General features: G+C 41.5%; 1 protein-coding gene across 2 annotated transcripts in view; it reads right to left on the reverse strand.

Moving 5' to 3' along the window:
- USP15 (ubiquitin specific peptidase 15) overlaps window positions 1–19,209 on the reverse strand; it is a 112,848-nt gene that overhangs the window by 30,762 nt on the left and 62,877 nt on the right. For both annotated transcript variants that reach the window (XM_075857007.1, XM_075857008.1), the window contains exons 15-17: window positions 17,423–17,695; window positions 17,211–17,281; window positions 5,025–5,140 (exon numbers count right to left, since the gene is read on the reverse strand). In XM_075857007.1, coding sequence (XP_075713122.1) covers window positions 5,025–5,140; window positions 17,211–17,281; window positions 17,423–17,695 — 460 coding nt within the window. The remainder of the gene's footprint in view (window positions 1–5,024; window positions 5,141–17,210; window positions 17,282–17,422; window positions 17,696–19,209) is intronic.

Consider the following 19,209-nt stretch of genomic DNA (forward strand, 5'->3'; position numbering starts at 1 on the left):
GGCAACATGTGGCCCAACAGATTTACTATAAATTTACACCAGAAAGCAGCATAGATTTAACGGATATGGTGGGAAGTGAGTTGTAGGCACAGTGTGTCAGTTTTACCCAGAGTGATCCCTTTAATGAGTATTCTCATCTGGTGATTTATATCTGATAGGAGGGGAATCTATCTCTATGACCTCTATATATGTGAAGGAAGGGGGTCCCCTGTTTGGCAATCCAGAGAGATAGAGGTGAGGAGGACAGGTGATCTTGCAAGTTTGTTGCTTTCTCCAAAGTTTATGGAAGTTTAGGAACCCCCACCTGTCAGCAATCCATGGCATACACTGGTGATAGGCCATAAAAGTCTCAGATAGCAATAATCCTTTAAGTGTCATTGGGCAGTACAATCTGACAATATGGCCCTTGAACCAGAGAGGTTACATCTCTATGCGGACGCAAGAATCCAGTCAATACAGGGCAGATGGCAAAGCCAATTAAAAGGGAGCATGCTTAAAAGAACTGCCTTTCTGCAGAATATGTACCTAACCACTTGGCGCCGCAGCCATTTTTTGTTTTTTCATTTTAGTTTTTTTTCCTCCCTGCAGGCCAAAAGCCATAACTTTTTTTATTTTTTCACTGATATAGCCGTATGAGGGGATGTTTTTTGCGGGACGAGTTGTAGCTTTTAATGGGCATTTAAAGTCCCATAAAATGTACTAGGAAATAATTTCTGGGATAGAAAACGGATTTCTCCATTGTTTTTTTGGGGTTTCGTTGTTATGTTATTCCCCGTGCGGTAAAAATTACATGTTCACTTTCTCAAGTTGGTCAATACGATTACAGCAATACCAAGTTTATATAGTTTTTTTTTATGATGTACTTCGGTCACAAAACAAAATAAAAATAATATTTTACCATACTCTGAGACCCATAACTTTTTTATTTTTCCTGTGGATGGAGCAGTGTGAAGGCTTGTCTTTTGCAGGGCGAGCTATTGTTTTTTTGGTAACATTTTAGTGACCAAAAACACCTATTCTGGAACTGTGAATTTTTTATTTTTTTTACGGTGTTAATCTAGCAGGTATAAGAATGTGACATTTTAATAAATCAATAATTTTTATTTTTATACTACTTTTCTATATTACTTTAGGGGAAAATGGGGAAATTTTTTTTTATAACCGTTAATATTTTTATTTTTTTGTACATTAAAAATTGTATTTAACGTTTTGTTTTTTTTTACCTTTTTTTGTCTTCTTAGGGGACATTAAGAAGTGATAATTTGATCGATGGTACAATACACTGCAATACCTATGCAGGGTTTAATAGGAGCAGAAAGACGGCAGACTTGAAGCCTTCAATTTGCCACCAGGCTGCAATGAAAACCAATGGCACCCCGCCATCGCGTCACTAGGTGGCCGATGGTCTGGTGAAGGCTGATGTCTCTAACTACTTAAATGCCGCGGTTCCTGTTAACCCCGGCATCTAAGTGGTTAAACAGCTGGGATCATAATTATATCTGGTCCTAGCGGTTGCAGTGAGGGGTCGGCTGTAACCTACAGCGGACACCCCGAGTATGGAGCATGCTCAGCCTATCAGTTTGCTCCATACTCCCCCTTGGCAGCCGTGACGAACAGTTACGTCACATGTCGCCAAGGGGTTAACTGGCCTCCCTGCAGATGTATTTCCCCTACATCAACACCCAGGGACTGAATTTAACTTAGTAATATTAACTCTTGTCTACCTTCATATAAAATGGCATTATGTAATCTATAAAATTTGTTGTATATGAATGGTGTATCAGTGATAGCGCTGCTTTCTTGCAGCGCTGGGATCCTGCATTTGAATTCAACCAAGGATAACATCTTCATGTTCTCCCTGTGTTTGCGTGGGTTTACTTTGGGTACTCCGGTTTGATCCCACACTCCAAAAACATACTGATACTGGTTAATTGACTTACTATGAAATTGTTCTTTTTCTGTTTTTGATAGGAATATAAAATTGTGAGCCCCAATGGAGACAGTGAGTAATGACAATCTCAGCACCAGCATATTCTGTAGTGCTGTACAATCTAAGCAACATTAAATACTTAATTATGCATATTGTGGAAAATGTTCTTCTACTTTGTCTTTACAGTCATACAAACTGTACAGTGTAACTACTTTGATAGTATATGAAAATCCCTCCTTGTAAAGTCCATAACGGAGGTATGAAAAAGAGTTTCAGACACAACTCACAATAAAGAGATGTCGGATTCTTTCCCTGATGTCCTTTTGTTACTCTAACGCCTTATTCACACGAACGTGTATACGTGCGTGGAAATCACGCGCGTCGCACAGACTTATGTAAGTCAATGGGGCCGTTCTGACAGGTCGTGATTTTCACGCAGCGTATGTCCGCTGCGTAAAACTCACAACATGTCCTATACTTGACCGTGTTTTGCGCAGCTGTTGAAGTCAATGGATATGCAAACCGCGCTCAGCACACGGAAGCACTTCCGGGTGCCGCACGTGATTCGCGCAACAGTAGTAAAAAGAATGAATGAAAACAGAAAAGCACCTCCTGCTTATTTGTTTGTAAACATAAAAACAGAGTGTCATAATGATGCCGGCTGCGCGAAAATCACGCAGCCACGCACAATATACAGGATGCCACACTGAGCTATGGCGCGTCCGTGTGAAAAAGGCCTAACAGCATTTAGAGACAGGATGCTGGACAGAACCCCCAAGTTTTGTGCCCTTCCTCCACAGTGGGATACATCACCATTATACTAATTAGGAACTTCAAAGACCTATTGTTTACAGACACAGATGACTGTAGGGAACAGGGAAGGAAGATCATAAACATAGAAGAAAATACTGCATGAAATCTGCCAAAGAATACAGAACAGAGTGTAACTGAAAAGTGCTAATAATCTTATGTTGAAACAAGGTCTATTTTTAAGGAACGTGATGCAGAATTTGTGTGGCCTTATACTTTTTGGATATAATTTCAGCTATAAACAGGGGAAAAAGAGTATTCACAACCTGCACTGTGTGATCAAGGCCTAGGTGAGAACTGGAAGTCTAAACTAGATTAATTTAGTAAGGCCCCATGCACACGACCGTAATTACGGATGAAATTGCAGACCCATTCATTTCTATTGGCCACGGACACCATTCCGTATATTTATGGATGTGTGTCTGGTCCGTAGAAACGATCTGCAAAATATAGAACAGGTACTATCCTCGTCCGCAACTGCGGCACGGACTCGCCCATAGAAGTCTATGGGCGCTTCAGCAATTGCGGACGGCTACGGATGTGTATCCGTACTCGTGAGAAACGTTGCAAAATAATTAAGGCATGCACTAAAATTATTTAGCAGTATCATTTGTTCAGATTAAAACATAGGCTATAATGCTATCTGTTTAATATAGATATCATGAAATGAGTTCTATTATAGCTTCTGGGTGACAGATGCCACTGTTGGATGCATGAAACCGCTGCCTATCACCTATAGGCTACAATGGCATCCATTAACGGATACATCATGAAAAGCTCATGACTTATACGTTTAACTGATGCCCGTGACGGATGCATTCGCCACCCACCATGTTAACCCCTTAGTGACCAGCCTATTTTAGGCCTTAATGGCCAAGCTATTTTTTACGTTTTTCCATCATCTCATTCAAAGGGCTATAACTTTTTTATTTTTGCGTCGACATAGCTGTATATGATCTTGTTTTTGCGGGACAAGTTGTATTTTTTAATAGCTTAATTTTGGGGTACGTGTAATTTATTGATTAACATTTATTACCTTTTTTGGGGGGGCGGGAATAGAAAAAAAAACAGCAATTTCGCCACAATTTTTTGCATTCTAAATTTACGCCGTTTACCGTGTGGTATAAAGAACACAATAACTTTCATTCAGCGGGTTGTTATGATTGCAATGATATCAAATTTATATAGGATTTTGTATGTTTTATTACTTTTACACAGTAAAAACTTAGTTTTTTCAAAATTATTTGTTTTTGTGTCTCCATATTTCAAGAGCCATAACTTTTTTATTATTCTGCCTATGCAGTTATAGGAGGCCTTTTTGTGGGACGACTTGTAGTTTTTATTGGTACAATTTTGGAGTAGATCCGACATTTTTATCAATTTTTATTACATTTATTTTTAGGCAGGATTCACAGAAAAGTTTTTTATAAAATTTTTGCCGGCGCTCACTGTGCGGGTTAAATAATGTAATAACTTTATAGTTGGGGTCCTCACGGATGCGGCGATACCGAATATGTGTAACTTTTTAACTTTATTTTTAATAATAAAGCATTTTGTAAGGGGAAAAAGTGGGTTGTCCATTTAACTTTTTTACAAGTCCCACTAGGGGACTTCACTATGCGATCATCTGATCGCTTTTATAATACACTGCAATACTTTTGTATTGCACTGTTTTAGTTCTGGTCCGTGTAAAATGGAATAGACTATTGATTTCGTCGGAAAAACGGAAACCTGCCAGGATGGTGATGAACGGAAACCATTAGCAATGTTTCTGTCACCATTGATATCAATGGTGACTGAAACGGAAGCTGTGGTTTCAGTTTGACTTTCCTTTGCGGGGTTCACCAGACGGAAACCTCAGACAGAACGGAAAGCCAACGCTGATGTGAACAGGCCCTAAAACAAACAAAAGAAAAGTATGTGTTTAACGTCTACTACGCTATTCCATACCTTTTTTGTGATTTACTGACGTATACCAGTCAGATAGAGGCCAGAAAGACACTCTTTTGGCCTCCGTCTGACAGTAAAGCCCTATGGACACGTTTACTGTGGACCTCGGGAGCTTTCCAGATGTACACGCTAAATGTAAAAAAAAAAAAAAAAAAAGTGTTGTGAACAGACCCTTAGCATGTCAGTTACAGAATTTCATATTCCAATGATTCCTCATTCATGGGTATTGTGGTGTGACTTGCATTACACTGATAAAAATTACTACATAATAAAAATTACTATTTTATATACAAAACGGCCTTCCATGACATGACTGATCCCTTTTAAACCTTACCATGGATCCTCAGCACCTAGTTTTTCCTTTGTGGTAAAAAGTTCAATGCAATCTTTTAATTTCACAAAGGACTTTTTCTGGGGAGTGAAATCCACACTTTCATGCTTTTCAAAGTCCTGAAAAATATAAAGAAATTGGGATACCAAATATGCATATGTTATGTTCACTCAAAGCTTATTTGTAATTATTATTTTATATGTTTATTATATTTGTTTTACTTTGCAACTTTCGCAATAGAAAGCTGTTCTATATAAACATATTTTTTTTTTTTAACTATTATGTACTGGCATTCGGTATCTCTATATAATAATATGTTGTGCTTGGGCATAAAAGACATTGTCATAAGACAACCTGGGGTCCTTTGTGAGGGTCATAAACTCTTAATTTGAAAATGGTAAGACCTGGTTCATAAAGGGTTCAAAAGGACATAACAAAGGGTGTACCCTACCAATGTTTACACCCCATAGACAACATTCAGCAAGGGGTTAAACATTGATGATTGGAAATTTCTCGGTTTTCGGCTGTTCGTACAGATGTGTGGCTGTCAAGAACAGGGCTGTTGATGTCTATATATTAGAACTGCTCTCTGCCGGTGATGTACAGATTGGGTACAAGCAAAGGGAGGGTGCTCCTGTTAGGAGATCCCTGTGAACCCAGCGTCACGATTGCCGTGATGTTTAACGGTTCGTCTAAAAATTTTAACTGACACATTAGAAAATTGGATATACAGTCCAATTATGAAGAGCCAAAACCTTACGTTCTGAAAGGTTAACAATTCTTAAATAAAAACCACACACATACAAAGAAACACGTTCCTTCAGAGAAATACAGATATACTTATACAGCATAATACTATGAGGAATCTTTCCTTAAAAGAGCATCTTATACCATTTTTGGGGGTAACTCAATGTTACATTACAATATAATCTCATAGGATGATTCCCATTAAGTGACAGCATGTAAAGGAAACGGCTAAATGATTTTTTTTTTTTCCTAAGGCTGGGTTCACACTGAGTTTTTTTGCAGGCAGAAAACTTGCCTCAAAATTCCGTTTGGAATTTTGAGGTAGATTTTGCTCTGCCTGCACGACGATTTTCGTGGCGTTTTTCGCCTGTGGCCATTGAGCATGAAATATGCTTTCTCTGCCTCCCATTGATGTCAATGGGAGGTCAGAGACATAAATGCCCAAAGATTGGGGCGTGGCTTAGCTATGGAGCTGTGAACACGCATCTCAGGGTAGCTCCGTACCACAGAGTGCACAGTTGCAGTTTAATACCGCTTGGAACCGGCGGGAGATGCCCGGAAAACGAAGGGGAACTTGCACTACACCCTCCCGAGCCTTATCTCGTTCCTCGACCCGCAGTGTTAGCATGGACAGGTTCCTTTCTGCGTCACAAGCCGCTCCAGTGACTTCAGTTGTCATGGGGGACCTCGTGCCGACACTCTCGCCCTCGTTGGGGCCTGACGGATCCTCCGGGACGCCTTCTGGATATCATCTGCTCCAGCTGAGACCTGCATTTCTGAGGTAACCTCTGAACCCTCATCCACTACCCTCTCCCCGAATGTGCTTCCGACCGTCATATTACCCCTGACACGTGGTTCAGATGAACTGCCTGTGCACGCTGACTTTCACTTACTAAGGGAGTTCATTCAAGCTCTCCCTACCAGACAGGATTTAGATTCCCTGGATTGAGCAATATCATCAACAAGATATTTCGGATTTACGTCTACACCGCATTCCAAATTATTATGCTATACTATAAATGTTATTTTTCGCTGATTTTCCTAAATAGTCAATGCAAATGACATTCAGTATAATTTTCAAGCCATCAACCGTTGGAGTAAAATTCGAATTTTATTGAACAAATCTCCTAATAACAGATTTTTTTTTTAGAAGTAAAAAAACTCAAAATGCACTGTTTCAAATTATTATGCACAACAGAGATCAAAACATTTTAAAAGGTTGTAAAGAGAACTAAAATGGTAATTTGTTGAATTTGCAGCATCAGGAGGTCATATTTATAGAAATCAAAAGCTCTTTCAATAAAAAAAAAACAAAAAACTTAGCAGGCCAAGTTACATGTTAACATAGGACCCCTTCTTTGATATCACCTTCACAATTCTTGCATCCATTGAATTTGTGAGTATTTGGACAGTTTCTGCTTGAATATCTTTGCAGGATGTCAGAATAGCCTCCCAGAGCTTCTGTTTTGATGTGAACTGCCTCCGACCCTCAGATATTTTGCTTGAGGATGCTCCAAAGGTTCTCAATAGGGTTGAGGTCAGGGGAACATGGGGGCCACACCATGAGTTTCTCTCCTTTTATGTCCATTGCAGCCAATGACAACCGTGTATTCTTTGCAGCATGAGAAGGTGCATTGTCATGCATGAAGATAATTTTGCTACAGAAGGCACGGTTCTTCTTTTTGTACCACGGAAGAGAGTGGTCAGTCATAAACTCTACGTACTTTGCAGAGGTCATTTTCACAAAGTCAGGGACCCTAAAGGGGCCTACCAGCTCTCTCCCTATGATTCCAGCCGAAAAAAAGGGCTCCGCTCCCTCCTTGCTGACGTCGTAGCCTTGTTGGGACATTGTGGCCATTCACCAACCATACACTACTCCATCCATCTGGACCATCCAGGGTTGCACGGCACTCATCAGTAAACAGGATTTGAAAATTAGTCTTCATGTATTTCTGAGCCCACTGCAACAGTTTCTGCTTGTGAGCATTGTTTAGGGGTGGCCGAATAATAGCTTTATGCACACTTGCAAACCTCTGGAGGATCCTACACCTTGAGGTTCGCGGGACTCCAGAGGCTTCAAATACCTGTTTGCTGCTTTGCAATGGGATTTTAGCAGCTGCTCTCCTAATCCTATTAATTTGTCTGGCAGAAACCTTCCTCATTATGCCTTTATCTGAATGAACCAGTCTGTGCTCTGAATCAGCCACAAATCTTGTCAAAGTACGATGATCAAGTTTTCTTGAAATATCCAATGTTTTCATACCTTTTCCAAGGTATTGCACTATTTAACGCTTTTCGGCAGCAGAGAGATCCTTTTTCTTTCCCATATTGCTTGAAACCTGTGGCCTGCTTAATAATGTGTAACTTCCTTAAGTAGTTTTCCTTTGATTGGGCACACCTGGCAAACTAACTATCACAGGTGTCTGAGATTGATTACAATGATCCAAAGAGCCCTAAGACACAATACCATCCATGAGTTTAATTGAAAAACTAATAATTAAATGTTTATGACACTTAAATCAAATGTGCATAATAATTTGGAACACTGTGTAGAAGTGGATAGAGTGGACAATAGGATTAACTCCATGGAGCATACTGTTTCTGCTACTGACTCCAGAGTGAATTCCCTGGAGCGGGCAGCCATCTTGAACAGGTCACATATGCAGTCTCTAGCAGTTTAACTGGATGATCAGGAGAACCGTGGACACAGAAATAATGTCCGTCTGAAAGGTCTTTCGGATCTTGGTTAGAGGGATGATCTTTCTACAAGGGTCTCCGCCATCTTTAACGCGATCACCAATAGGTCCCTGGAAGCAACATTCTAATGGACCGTGTCCATAGAGTCTCCCGCCCCGGTCCAATTGACCCATCTAACCCACGTGACATTCTGGTCCTACTATTCCGACAAGGATTTAATCGTTAGGGGAGCGTGGTCGCATGGTCCAGTGTCCATTGATGGTAACAGGGTTACCGTTTATCCTGATGTATCGCCAAGAACACTATATATGAGACGTCTCCTACATCCTTTATTAGAAAAAATCAAGGCAGTGGGAGCCACATATAGATGGGGTCACCCTTTCCATGTGGTTATCAGGAAGGACTCAGAATCCTTTCTACTGCACCATTACTCGGATCTGGATGTCTTGTTTTGTTTTTTACAGATTGACCCTTTCCCGGTCTCGGATTGCCTGGTATTGGACAGGCTTGATTTACCTCAACGACGGCGCACCAGCCAACACTTCCTTAACAGGCCCCTGCCTAGGGCCTCGCAACTGCATCTCCCGGATCTCTCGCTGAGGATTCCTCCAGAGGCCTGATTTGGACCACCTTGTGGGTTCTTATTTTGGTGATGCTCTTCTGCAACGGCTTAACCCAAGGATTGTACGTACCATATAGTGCCTACTTGTTTCTGGTTTTATACAGGTTCTTGTGTAGTGACACTAACTAGTGGCTCCTCCTGCGGAACTCTTTGAGAGGACTTCCTTTTTCCCACTAAATGTATCTTATGACCCGCGGGCACTTGTGTTCTCAAAACACTGTGTTATTGCTTTCTTTTCAGCACTATGTGTATACACTTGGATCCCACACTGCCTAATGGTTTTTACAGCCACTTTTGTGACAGTAGTTATATCCATATTTGCATAGTGCTTTATATTGTTACATGTCTTCCTTCCCTGCCCTGTTTCCCTTTGTCCTTTCCCTAATATGTTAGCTTACCTCCTTACATATCCCACCCCTTTTCTCCATCCATTACTGTCCTCCTTCCTACAACTTTCCTAGGCGACGTTCAGTATTATAGGGCCTTACAATTTAGTTGACTTTGTCTCTTAAATGTCACTTCCTGTTGTCGCCTTCGGTACCATACTTACGTATCTTTGGTGTCCCTCAGATTTATGCGTCTAGATATTCCTCCATGCTTCTATAACCGGATGTGATTATACGGGGTACTTTTGATCTCTGGTCCTCATTTTGCTATGTATTTGTATTACTGCATATTTTACAGGGCTAATTATTTTTAAATTAGTATTACAGTATTAAGGGGTGGACCGTAAATACTCTATTGCATGTCATACTTGTGTCTCTTTCTACCTTCCCTTTCGGCTCCAATTCCCTTCTACCTTTCCCCCTTCTTTTCCTATCCCATCCTGCCCCATCTTCCCTTTCTCTCCTATTTCTTGTTCCCTATCCATTTTCTTCCCCTTCCTCTTTCCCCCTATTAGGGGATTATTTGGCCTTTTGGACTTCTTTCATGTATCTGTACTCGCTGGATATTACTCTAATGCGCTATTTAAGAATTGCATTCTCCTCGTTCACCTCATATTGGATCAGGAGCGTGGATTATTACTTTTCTTGTTATTTCGACTACAGAACCATGATGTATAAGTGATTGTGCCTCCGTTGCTTACCTTGTGGTGGGTGTCGGAAGATTTTGTTTGTTATTTACTTGTGTTGCTCGCTGTATGAGGCTCTCCCCCTGTGGTTTTCCTAGTCCCCGTTAACTTAACACCTTTTCTCCACAGGTTTTCTTACCGCTAAGAAGTCGGCCTTTGGCCCTCTTTTCTGTCTATTTTGCACTACCTCCCTTCCGTATCTCACTCGTCTTCTTCCTTGTGTTCCCTGCCCCCCCACTCCTCCCACCGTGGATATGGCGCGACACTCCCAGATGGACCTGCGGATAGGTTCGCTGAATGTCAAGGGTCTACACGGACCTGGGAAGTGATCCATTCTTTTGAACATGTTGAAAGGTAGGCACTTGCATGTTGCATTTCTTCAAGAAACGCACTTATATGGAGCAGAAACCTTTTCAGCTGTCTAACCTGTGGTTCCCTCATGCTTACCATGGTTTCTCACCCGACCCCGAAATCCAGGGGGACCAGTATTCTTCTCTCTCGATCCCTTCCGTGGGAGTTCTGGGATTCTCGCAGTTATGATATGGGGCGAATGCTTCTGGTCAAGGGCTCCGTGGATTCTCAGATATAAACCTTTGCCTCTTTCTATTTGCCCAATGTGGGTCAGGGTACGGCCCTTATTGTTTTTTTTGGATGTTCTGGAGGAGTTTGGAGAGGGTATCATTGTCCTGGGGGGCAAGTTCAATGTTGCATTGGAGCCTACGAACGACGTCTCTACTGGGTCGTTGTCAATCCCATATTCTCAGATTCGCCATATTAGACGTGCTCTTCATGAGCATCATTTCGTGGACACTTGGCGTTTGTCTGCCGGATGTAACAATGATTTTTCCTTTTACTCCCCTGTCCATGATACTTACTCCAGACTGAACTTATTTTTCATTAAACATCATTCACCTCCATTACTACAAGCGGCCGACATTGACACGATCTCTTTCTCGGATCATGCCCTTATCTCACTTACACTATTGTTGCAATCTCCGATCCTTCATCATTCTCAATGGAAATTGAATCCCTCACTTCTCAATGATTCATTTATTTCCTCTGATGTACAGCGCACACTCGACGACTACTTTACTAATAACGCCTCAACAGATACTAACCCACGAGTCCTATGACAGGCTCACAAATGTGTCATTCGTGGCACTTTCATCAAACATAGCGCTCGGTTGAAAAAGGAGTGCTCTGCGGCCATCGCTCAGCTTCTTTTGGCGATTAAGACCTTGGAGACCGCACACAAACGATCCCGCGATCTGCAATGTAAAATTGCTCTACTTCAGAAACAGGAAGATCTCCGTACCCTTTTGTTGTCCAAGGCCAAAGCCACACTCTCTAAATGCAAACGCCACTTTTACGTATACGGCAACAAATGTAGTAAGTCACTTGCCAGAGCGCTCCGAATACAACAAGCTCATACTTGTATACCATTTTTTATGTCATCCTCCAACACTCGTGCCCACTTGCCCCTAGACATAGCATCGAAGTTTCACGACTTTTATGCTTCTCTTTATGACACCGATTCAACCAATCCAGCCACGCTATCTAGAGATTTCCATTCAAACATAAAAACCTACACTGAGGAATCGGGCCTTCCCTCCCTATCGGATGATGTTCTTACTGCTCTGGAAGCACCGATTACTTTGCAAGAATTGTCCCACGATCTTAAGAACTCTTCATCTGGCAAAGTTCCAGGTCCTGATGGATTTACGCTTCCATACTACAAAAAATTCCTCGAAACCTTGAGCCCGCATTTTTTATCTTCCTTGAATTCCTTTTCCTCCTCCTCTCCCGTCCCGCCTGATGCGCTTAGGACCCACATTGCAGTGATTCCTAAGCAAGGGAAGGACTCTTCCCAGTGTGCGAGTTATAGGCCAATTTCTATTCTCAATGCGGACATCAAATTATTTGCAAAGATTCTGGCAGTTCGTATGGCCCCGCTGCTAGGGGATGTCATTCATGCTGACCAGGTGGGTTTTATGTTGGGTAGAGAGGCTCGGGACAACACCACAAAGTTGATTAATCTAATCCATAAGGCTAAGCTGTCCCATACACCACTCATGCGCTTGTCCACGGACGCTGAAAAAGCCTTTGACAGAGTCAATTGGACGTATATGGAGGAAACCCTTCTTCGACTTGGTCTTAGACTTAAAATGATGGGGTGGATAATGTCCTTATATTCCTGTCCTTCTGCTAGGGTCCGTGTGAACGGTATCCTCTCTGACGAGTTCACTATCCACAACCGGACCAGTCAGGGATATCCCCTGTCCCCCCTGATTTTCATCCTGACCTTGGAGCCATTTCTTCGCCATGTCCGAGCAAACTCTGATATTAAGGGTTTGGAGGTGGGATCTAGAGTTGACAAGGTTGCAGCGTATGCGGATGACTTGTTGTTTTTCCTGTCCAATCCGACCATCATCCTCCCAAACCTCATGCAGGAATTTTCGTCGTTTTTCTACCTTATCTAACTTCAAAATAAACTTTTCTAAATCGGAAGCCATGAATGTATCCCTCCCTTCCCCCCTTTTACTCACCTTGGAACAATCCTTTGGAATTCGGTGGCCCTTAAATACCTTGGAGTATGCATTCGGTCGGATTTGAAGGAACTCTTCAATTTGAACTTCCCATCACTTCTTGCGGACATCAATGTGGACTGTGCAAGATGGTCGGGGGGGCATGTTCATTTGGATGGGTTGCTGCACCATCTTTAAGATGAACATTCCTCCTCGTTTACTCCAAGCTCTTCCTATAGCAGTCCCAATGTCGTTCTTCAAAGCGATCAACTCTCTACAAATCTCTTTTGTCTGGAATGGTAAATCTTCCAGACTTAAGCGTGTGCTTCTGTGTCGTGCCAGGGAATCGGGGGGTCTGGCCGTTCCGGAAGTCCGGTCTTATTATATTGCATCCCATCTGACCCGTGTTGTGGATTGGTGTAGGCATTCCCCTTTTAAGCCATGGGTGGGTCTGGAGCAAAGCTTCTCTGCGGTCCCCCTTGCGCGGGTTCCGTGGCTGAACTGTAGTCAACTCAAATCTCTTCGTCAACATCCCACTATTGGCCCTACTCTGATGTGTTGTGCCCTTCAAATCGGTGAGGTCATTTCTACTCCCTGCATGCTCCACCATGTTTCCAATCCTGGGGAATCCAATCTTCCGTTCCTGGTTCACATCGGGTATGTTTCGGGCAGCTCAATTCCTGAAGTATTCGGAGTGGCTTTCCCTCTCTGAGTTGGCCCAGGTACCTGATCTTCAACCTTTGGGTCATTGGAGAGCGCTTCAACTTTGCCATTTTTGTTCATCACTATCGCCTCCTGCCTTATATCAAACTACCAGGTCCCCCTTGGAGGATGTGTGTGTTGGCACAGATCTAGCTCGTCACACGTTGTCCACAATCTACCCCCTTCTTCTGAATCCGCCTGACATACCCCCCCTGACTACATTACTAAATGGGAGTCGGACCTGGGTATTTCCTTTACAACCAGTCAAAGAACTCACATCCTCACTCTGGCTCATAAGACATCGATTAGCTCACGTTACCAAGCAGAAAGTTTCAAATTGCTTTCTCGAGGGTACAGGACCCCGGTTCGCCTGCACCGTATCTTCCCGACTGTGTCTCCCCTTTGCTGGAGGTGCGGAATGGATAATGATACCCTTCTCCACACCTTTTAGTCAGGTCCTCTTCTCGCGTCGTTCTAGGACGGGGTTAAGAAGGTGATCTGTGAGGCTACGGATACCGGCTTCGTTATGGATGTGGCCTTCTTCCTGCTTCATCACTGCGATATTCCAGCAAATGATATATATACACACATACATACATACACACTACCGTTCAAAAGTTTGGGGTCACCCAGACAATTTTGTGTTTTCCATGAAAACACACTTATATTTATCAAATGAGTTGCAAAATGACTAGAAAATAGTCAAGACATTGACAAGGTTAGAAATAATGATTTTTATTTGAAATAATAATTTTCTCCTTCAAACTTTGCTTTCGTCAAAGAATGCTCCATTTGCAGCAATTACAGCATTACCTTTGGCACTCTAGCTGTTAATTTGCTGAGGTAATCGGGAGAAATTTCACCCCATGCTTTCAGAAGCCCCTCCCACAAGTTGGATTGGCTTGATGGGCACTTCTTGCGTACCATACGGTCAAGCTGCTCCCATAACAGCTCTATGGGGTTGAGATCTGGTGACTGCGCTGGCCACTCCATTACAGATAGAATACCAGCTGCCTGCTTCTTCCCTTAATAGTTCTTGCATAATTTGGAGGTGTGCTTTGGGTCATTGTCCTGTTGTAGGATGAAATTGGCTCCAATCAAGCGCTGTCCACAGGGCATGGCGTTGCAAAATGGAGTGATAGCCTTCCTTATTCAAAATCCCTTTTACCTTGTACAAATCTGCCACTTTACCAGCACCAAAGCAACACCAGACCATCACATTACCTCCACCATGCTTGACAGATGGCGTCAGGCACTCTTCCAGCATCTTTTCAGTTGTTCTGCGTCTCACAAATGTTCTTCTGTGTGATCCAAACACCTCAAACTTCGATTCGTCTGTCCATAACACTTTTTTCTAATCTTCCTCTGTCCAATGTCTGCGTGCTTTTGCCCATATTAATCTTTTCCTTTTATTAGCCAGTCTCCGATATGGTTTTTTCTTTGCCACTCTGCCCTGAAGGCCAGCATCCCGCAGTCGCCTCGTCACTGTAGACGTTGACACTGGCGTTTTGCGGGTACTATTTAATGAAGCTGCCAGTTGAGGATCTGTGAGGCGTCTATTTCTCAAACTAGAGACTCTAATGTACTTGTCTTGTTGCGCAGCTGTGCAGCGGGGCCTCCCACTTCTCTTTCTACTCTAGTTAGAGCCTGTTTGTGCTGTCCTCTGAAGGGAGTAGTACACACCGTTGTAGGAAATCTTCAGTTTCTTAGCAATTTATCGTATGGAATAGCCTTCATTTCTAAGAACAAGAATAGACTGTCGAGTTTCACATGAAAGCTCTCTTTTTCTAGCCATTTTGAGAGTTTAATCGAACCCACAAATGTAATGCTCCAGATTCTCAACTAGCTCAAAGGAAGGTCTGTTTTATAGCTCCTCTAAACACCAAAACTGTTTACAGCGGTGCTAACAATTGCACAAGGGTTTTCAAATCATCCATTAGCCTTCTAACACAGTTAGCAAACACAATGTACCATTAGAACACTGGAGTGATGGTTGCTGGAAATGGGCCCCTATACACCTATGTAGATATTGCAATAAAAACCAGACATTTGGAGCTAGAATAGTTACTTAGCACATTAACAATGTATAGAGTGTATTTCTGATTAATTCAATGTTATCTTCATTGGAAAAAAACTGTGCTTTTCATGTTGCAAAAATGAGAAAATTTCTAAGTGACCCTAAACTTTTGAACGGTAGTGTGTGTGTATATATATATATATATATATATATATATATATATACACACACACACACACACACACACACACTACCGTTCATATATATATATATATATATATATATATATATAAAGAAACATAGAACACAGCAACGGCACCAGGACTTCAGAGTAGATGAAAGCAAAAAGTGGATTTATTCACCTCAATAAAGCAACGTTTCGGTTCAACAGGAACCTTTCTCAAGCTGTTGAACCGAAACCTTGCTTTATTGAGGTGAATAAATCCACTTTTTGCTTTCATCTACTCTGAAGTCCTGGTGCCGTTGCTGTGTTCTATGTTTCTTTCTATTGGAGGTTGGGGAATTGATTCACCCCCAGGTAACGAGCACATGGCCTGATTTTCTGGAAACCATTGGAGTGCTGTGTTCATCTACTGCTGGACTGTGTATATATATATATATATATATATATATATATATATATATATATATATATATAAAAACGCCCCTTGCTTCACTTTTTAGTGATGGCTGCTAGACATTGCATCCAATTGAGATGGAAAAATTCCTCTCCTCCTACTCTGTCCCTCTGGGTTTATAGGATCAATGACCTCATGCATATGGAAGATATGACCTCCTTCGTTCATGACACTCATGCCAAGTTTTGCCGAACGTGGTCTGCTTGGATTGCTTTCCAGGGCTCCGATTCTTACAAAGACATTCTACGTGAAATGGATCTTGTTCAGTAGTCCGTGAAGGGCTTTCACTTGTAGTAGTACTTTCTTCGGTGGGAAGATTTGTCTTTCCCCCTCTCTGCCTTACACTTCTTTTCTTCCCTTCCTTGTTTTTCTTCCTTTATGTGTCTTGCATCTTTGGCTACGTTCTCCAGTTATCGTGGATTTGAACAACATCATCTTACTCACTTTTATGTACATAATGTATTGGTCAGAGGAAATCCGCCAGCATTTCTGTCTATTATCCAATTCCTTTTCTGTACAAGCTGTATTCTTATTGTTTTGAAAATATGACCCTTGGTCGCGAAAATAAAAGTATTTAAAAAAAAAAAAAAAAACGCCCGAAGATAGGGCACGTCCCTTCTTTTTCCTGCGAGCCTTTTTTCCGCTCGTGGGAAAAAAACGCCTCTGCCTCCCATTTAAATCAATAGGAGGCATTTTTGGCCGTTTTTTTGGCGCGTTTTCCGACTCGGTTTCCACGTTAAAAAACGTGTAAAAAAACTCAGTGTGAACTGACCCTAGAAGGGCTGGACACGGCAGTACTCCTTATAAATATTTATGAGTAGTTATCACATAGCACAAAATATATTTATTTTATCATTAGAAAATTAATGATCTAAAGACCTAGAAAAACTTCGATCCTAGATAAAAAAGTAGATGGCTGCCCATTAACACAGATTGGCCAGGGTAAATGTGATCACACACACAATACAGACAGTTTGTAAAAAGCAATATACAATAAATGGAACTAGAAAGTCTTTAATCATTACTTATTACGACCGCATCAACCAACATGGCCAGTATTCATTCTACACCTGTATTTGAAGACTTTAGATAAGTGACTCTTGAAGACATAAATAAGAAATCTGTGTCTCTATTGTCTCTACAGAACTATACAAAAACAAAAAGCTTACCTCTGCTGCATTTTCATCAAAGTACTTCTTCTTCATTTTGGGATCCCAGTCCAAGGCAAGGTAGGAGCTTTCTATCACAAAACAGAATACATTGTTTTTTATACAGAAAATCTAGTGCATTTTTAGAAAAAACTTAAGCTGATAAACTATACAGAATACACAATACCGAAATATAATTCGGATATAAATCATTGGAATAGCAACAAACGTACCATCTAGCCTGAGTTGTCTGTCATCAAATCTGATGTATCGAGTATCATCTTTGATGTAACTGATGTCAGCATTGCCCAAATTAGTAAACTGGAATGTAAACAAGCGTTTTTTCTGCCCCACGACTGATTGTCCTTTGCAGGTTTCTTCGCACAATCCATTTTCCGAGTCATTATCCCCTCCAACAGAGTCTTCTGACTGACTATTTTCATTCTCCGAAGGAAGCTCCTGATCCTGGCTAGACTCATCATCCGGTTCATCCGTTTCCATTTCACCTTAGAAAGAAGTCACAGTTCTATCACAATATCTAAAAAAATTCTACTTTGTACTGAGTAGACATAGGAAATGCTGGCACAGTGCACAGTTCATCCTGAAGATCTTATTTCCCCAAATGCAATGGCTATTATATTCAATATGAAATTATTTAGTTGAAAACATATTGTTTAAGGGAAAGAAGCTACTTAAGAGATTTAAAGCAACTCAACAGATTGGGCCTCATGCACACGACCGCAATTACAGTCCACAATTACGGACACCTGTCCGTTTATTTACGGGAAGGTGTCCGGGCCGTAGATGTGTACCGCAAAAGATAGGACATGTCCTATCTTTTTCTTTTTACGGTCCGTGCTTCCATACTTTGTATGGGAGCACGGGCTATGAAAGCGGGCAGCTGTCCGCGGCCGTGCCCGTAATCGCGGCCCGTGATTACGGGCACGGCCGTGTGCATGAGGCCTTATTCATAATTCTTTTGTACTTGTATCATGTAAATTTATGATTAATATGTTAACCGAGCTTTAGTTCTTCAGATACTGTTAGAAATACTAACATAACTGCCACCTTCTAAGAGTATAGAATGCTCGTATATATAGTAGATGTGGACATGCACTACTGTTAAGTTGGGCAAGATATATTAAAAAGAATTTATCACAAATACACCCTTATGTAAATTAAAATGTTTATCAAATGCACAATATTAAGCTATGAGGGCCGTAAAGGGTCCCTCTTGCTGACTGGATTATCTGGCCATTGATTGCAGTATTACGCCCTCTAAAGGAGTCTGTCCTGGTGGTAAAAAAATAAAGTGCTTAAAAAAACCTAAAACTGAACAGTGAATAGTGTAGAACCATAGCGAACTGATGCCAACTGAAGGCAATTGTCATTAGAAAAATACCACAGAAATAAGCGGGTACATTAATGAAAACATTTCAGTAAAAACAAATGGTGTAGAATAACGAAGAGAAAAAAAACCCAAAGTGAACAAAGAATTTATAAAGAAGTCAAATAGCCGATCAGGTAACCAATCAGCAAGAAGGGGTCAATTCAGTGGGGCTTTGTTCCCAATAGCATTGTGTTATTAGACGACCTGCATAATTAGCTCTACCTCTGGAAAATCTGAAATTATGTCATGTAGCAAAGACCAATGGCAGACAGAAAACACTGAACAGAAAAGGAAACAATTCATATTAGTTAGGCTAGAGCTCCATGGAGACTAATGGTAGCAAAACGGTCTCAGTAAAATCACATTACCATGACCGATGGATCGAGTAACCTATCGAGGTTACTATTGGGCTACCATTACAAGAATTATTGTGATCGGTAAGGTTTGAACCCAATTTCCCCCACGATGAAACATTGAAGTAGTGAAACGGTCGTAAGTGATCAGCGATTTTATCACCGCCATTGCTTAACCTACAGTCGCCGTGGAGCCCTAGTCCTCTAAATAATTGATGCAGACTGACCTCACCTCATGCAATGCAGAATTTATCTCAAAATCATTCTAGGTGTGTAG

This window comes from Rhinoderma darwinii, chromosome 3 (assembly GCF_050947455.1).
Source record: "Rhinoderma darwinii isolate aRhiDar2 chromosome 3, aRhiDar2.hap1, whole genome shotgun sequence".
In the NCBI taxonomy this organism is placed as follows: domain Eukaryota; kingdom Metazoa; phylum Chordata; class Amphibia; order Anura; family Rhinodermatidae; genus Rhinoderma; species Rhinoderma darwinii.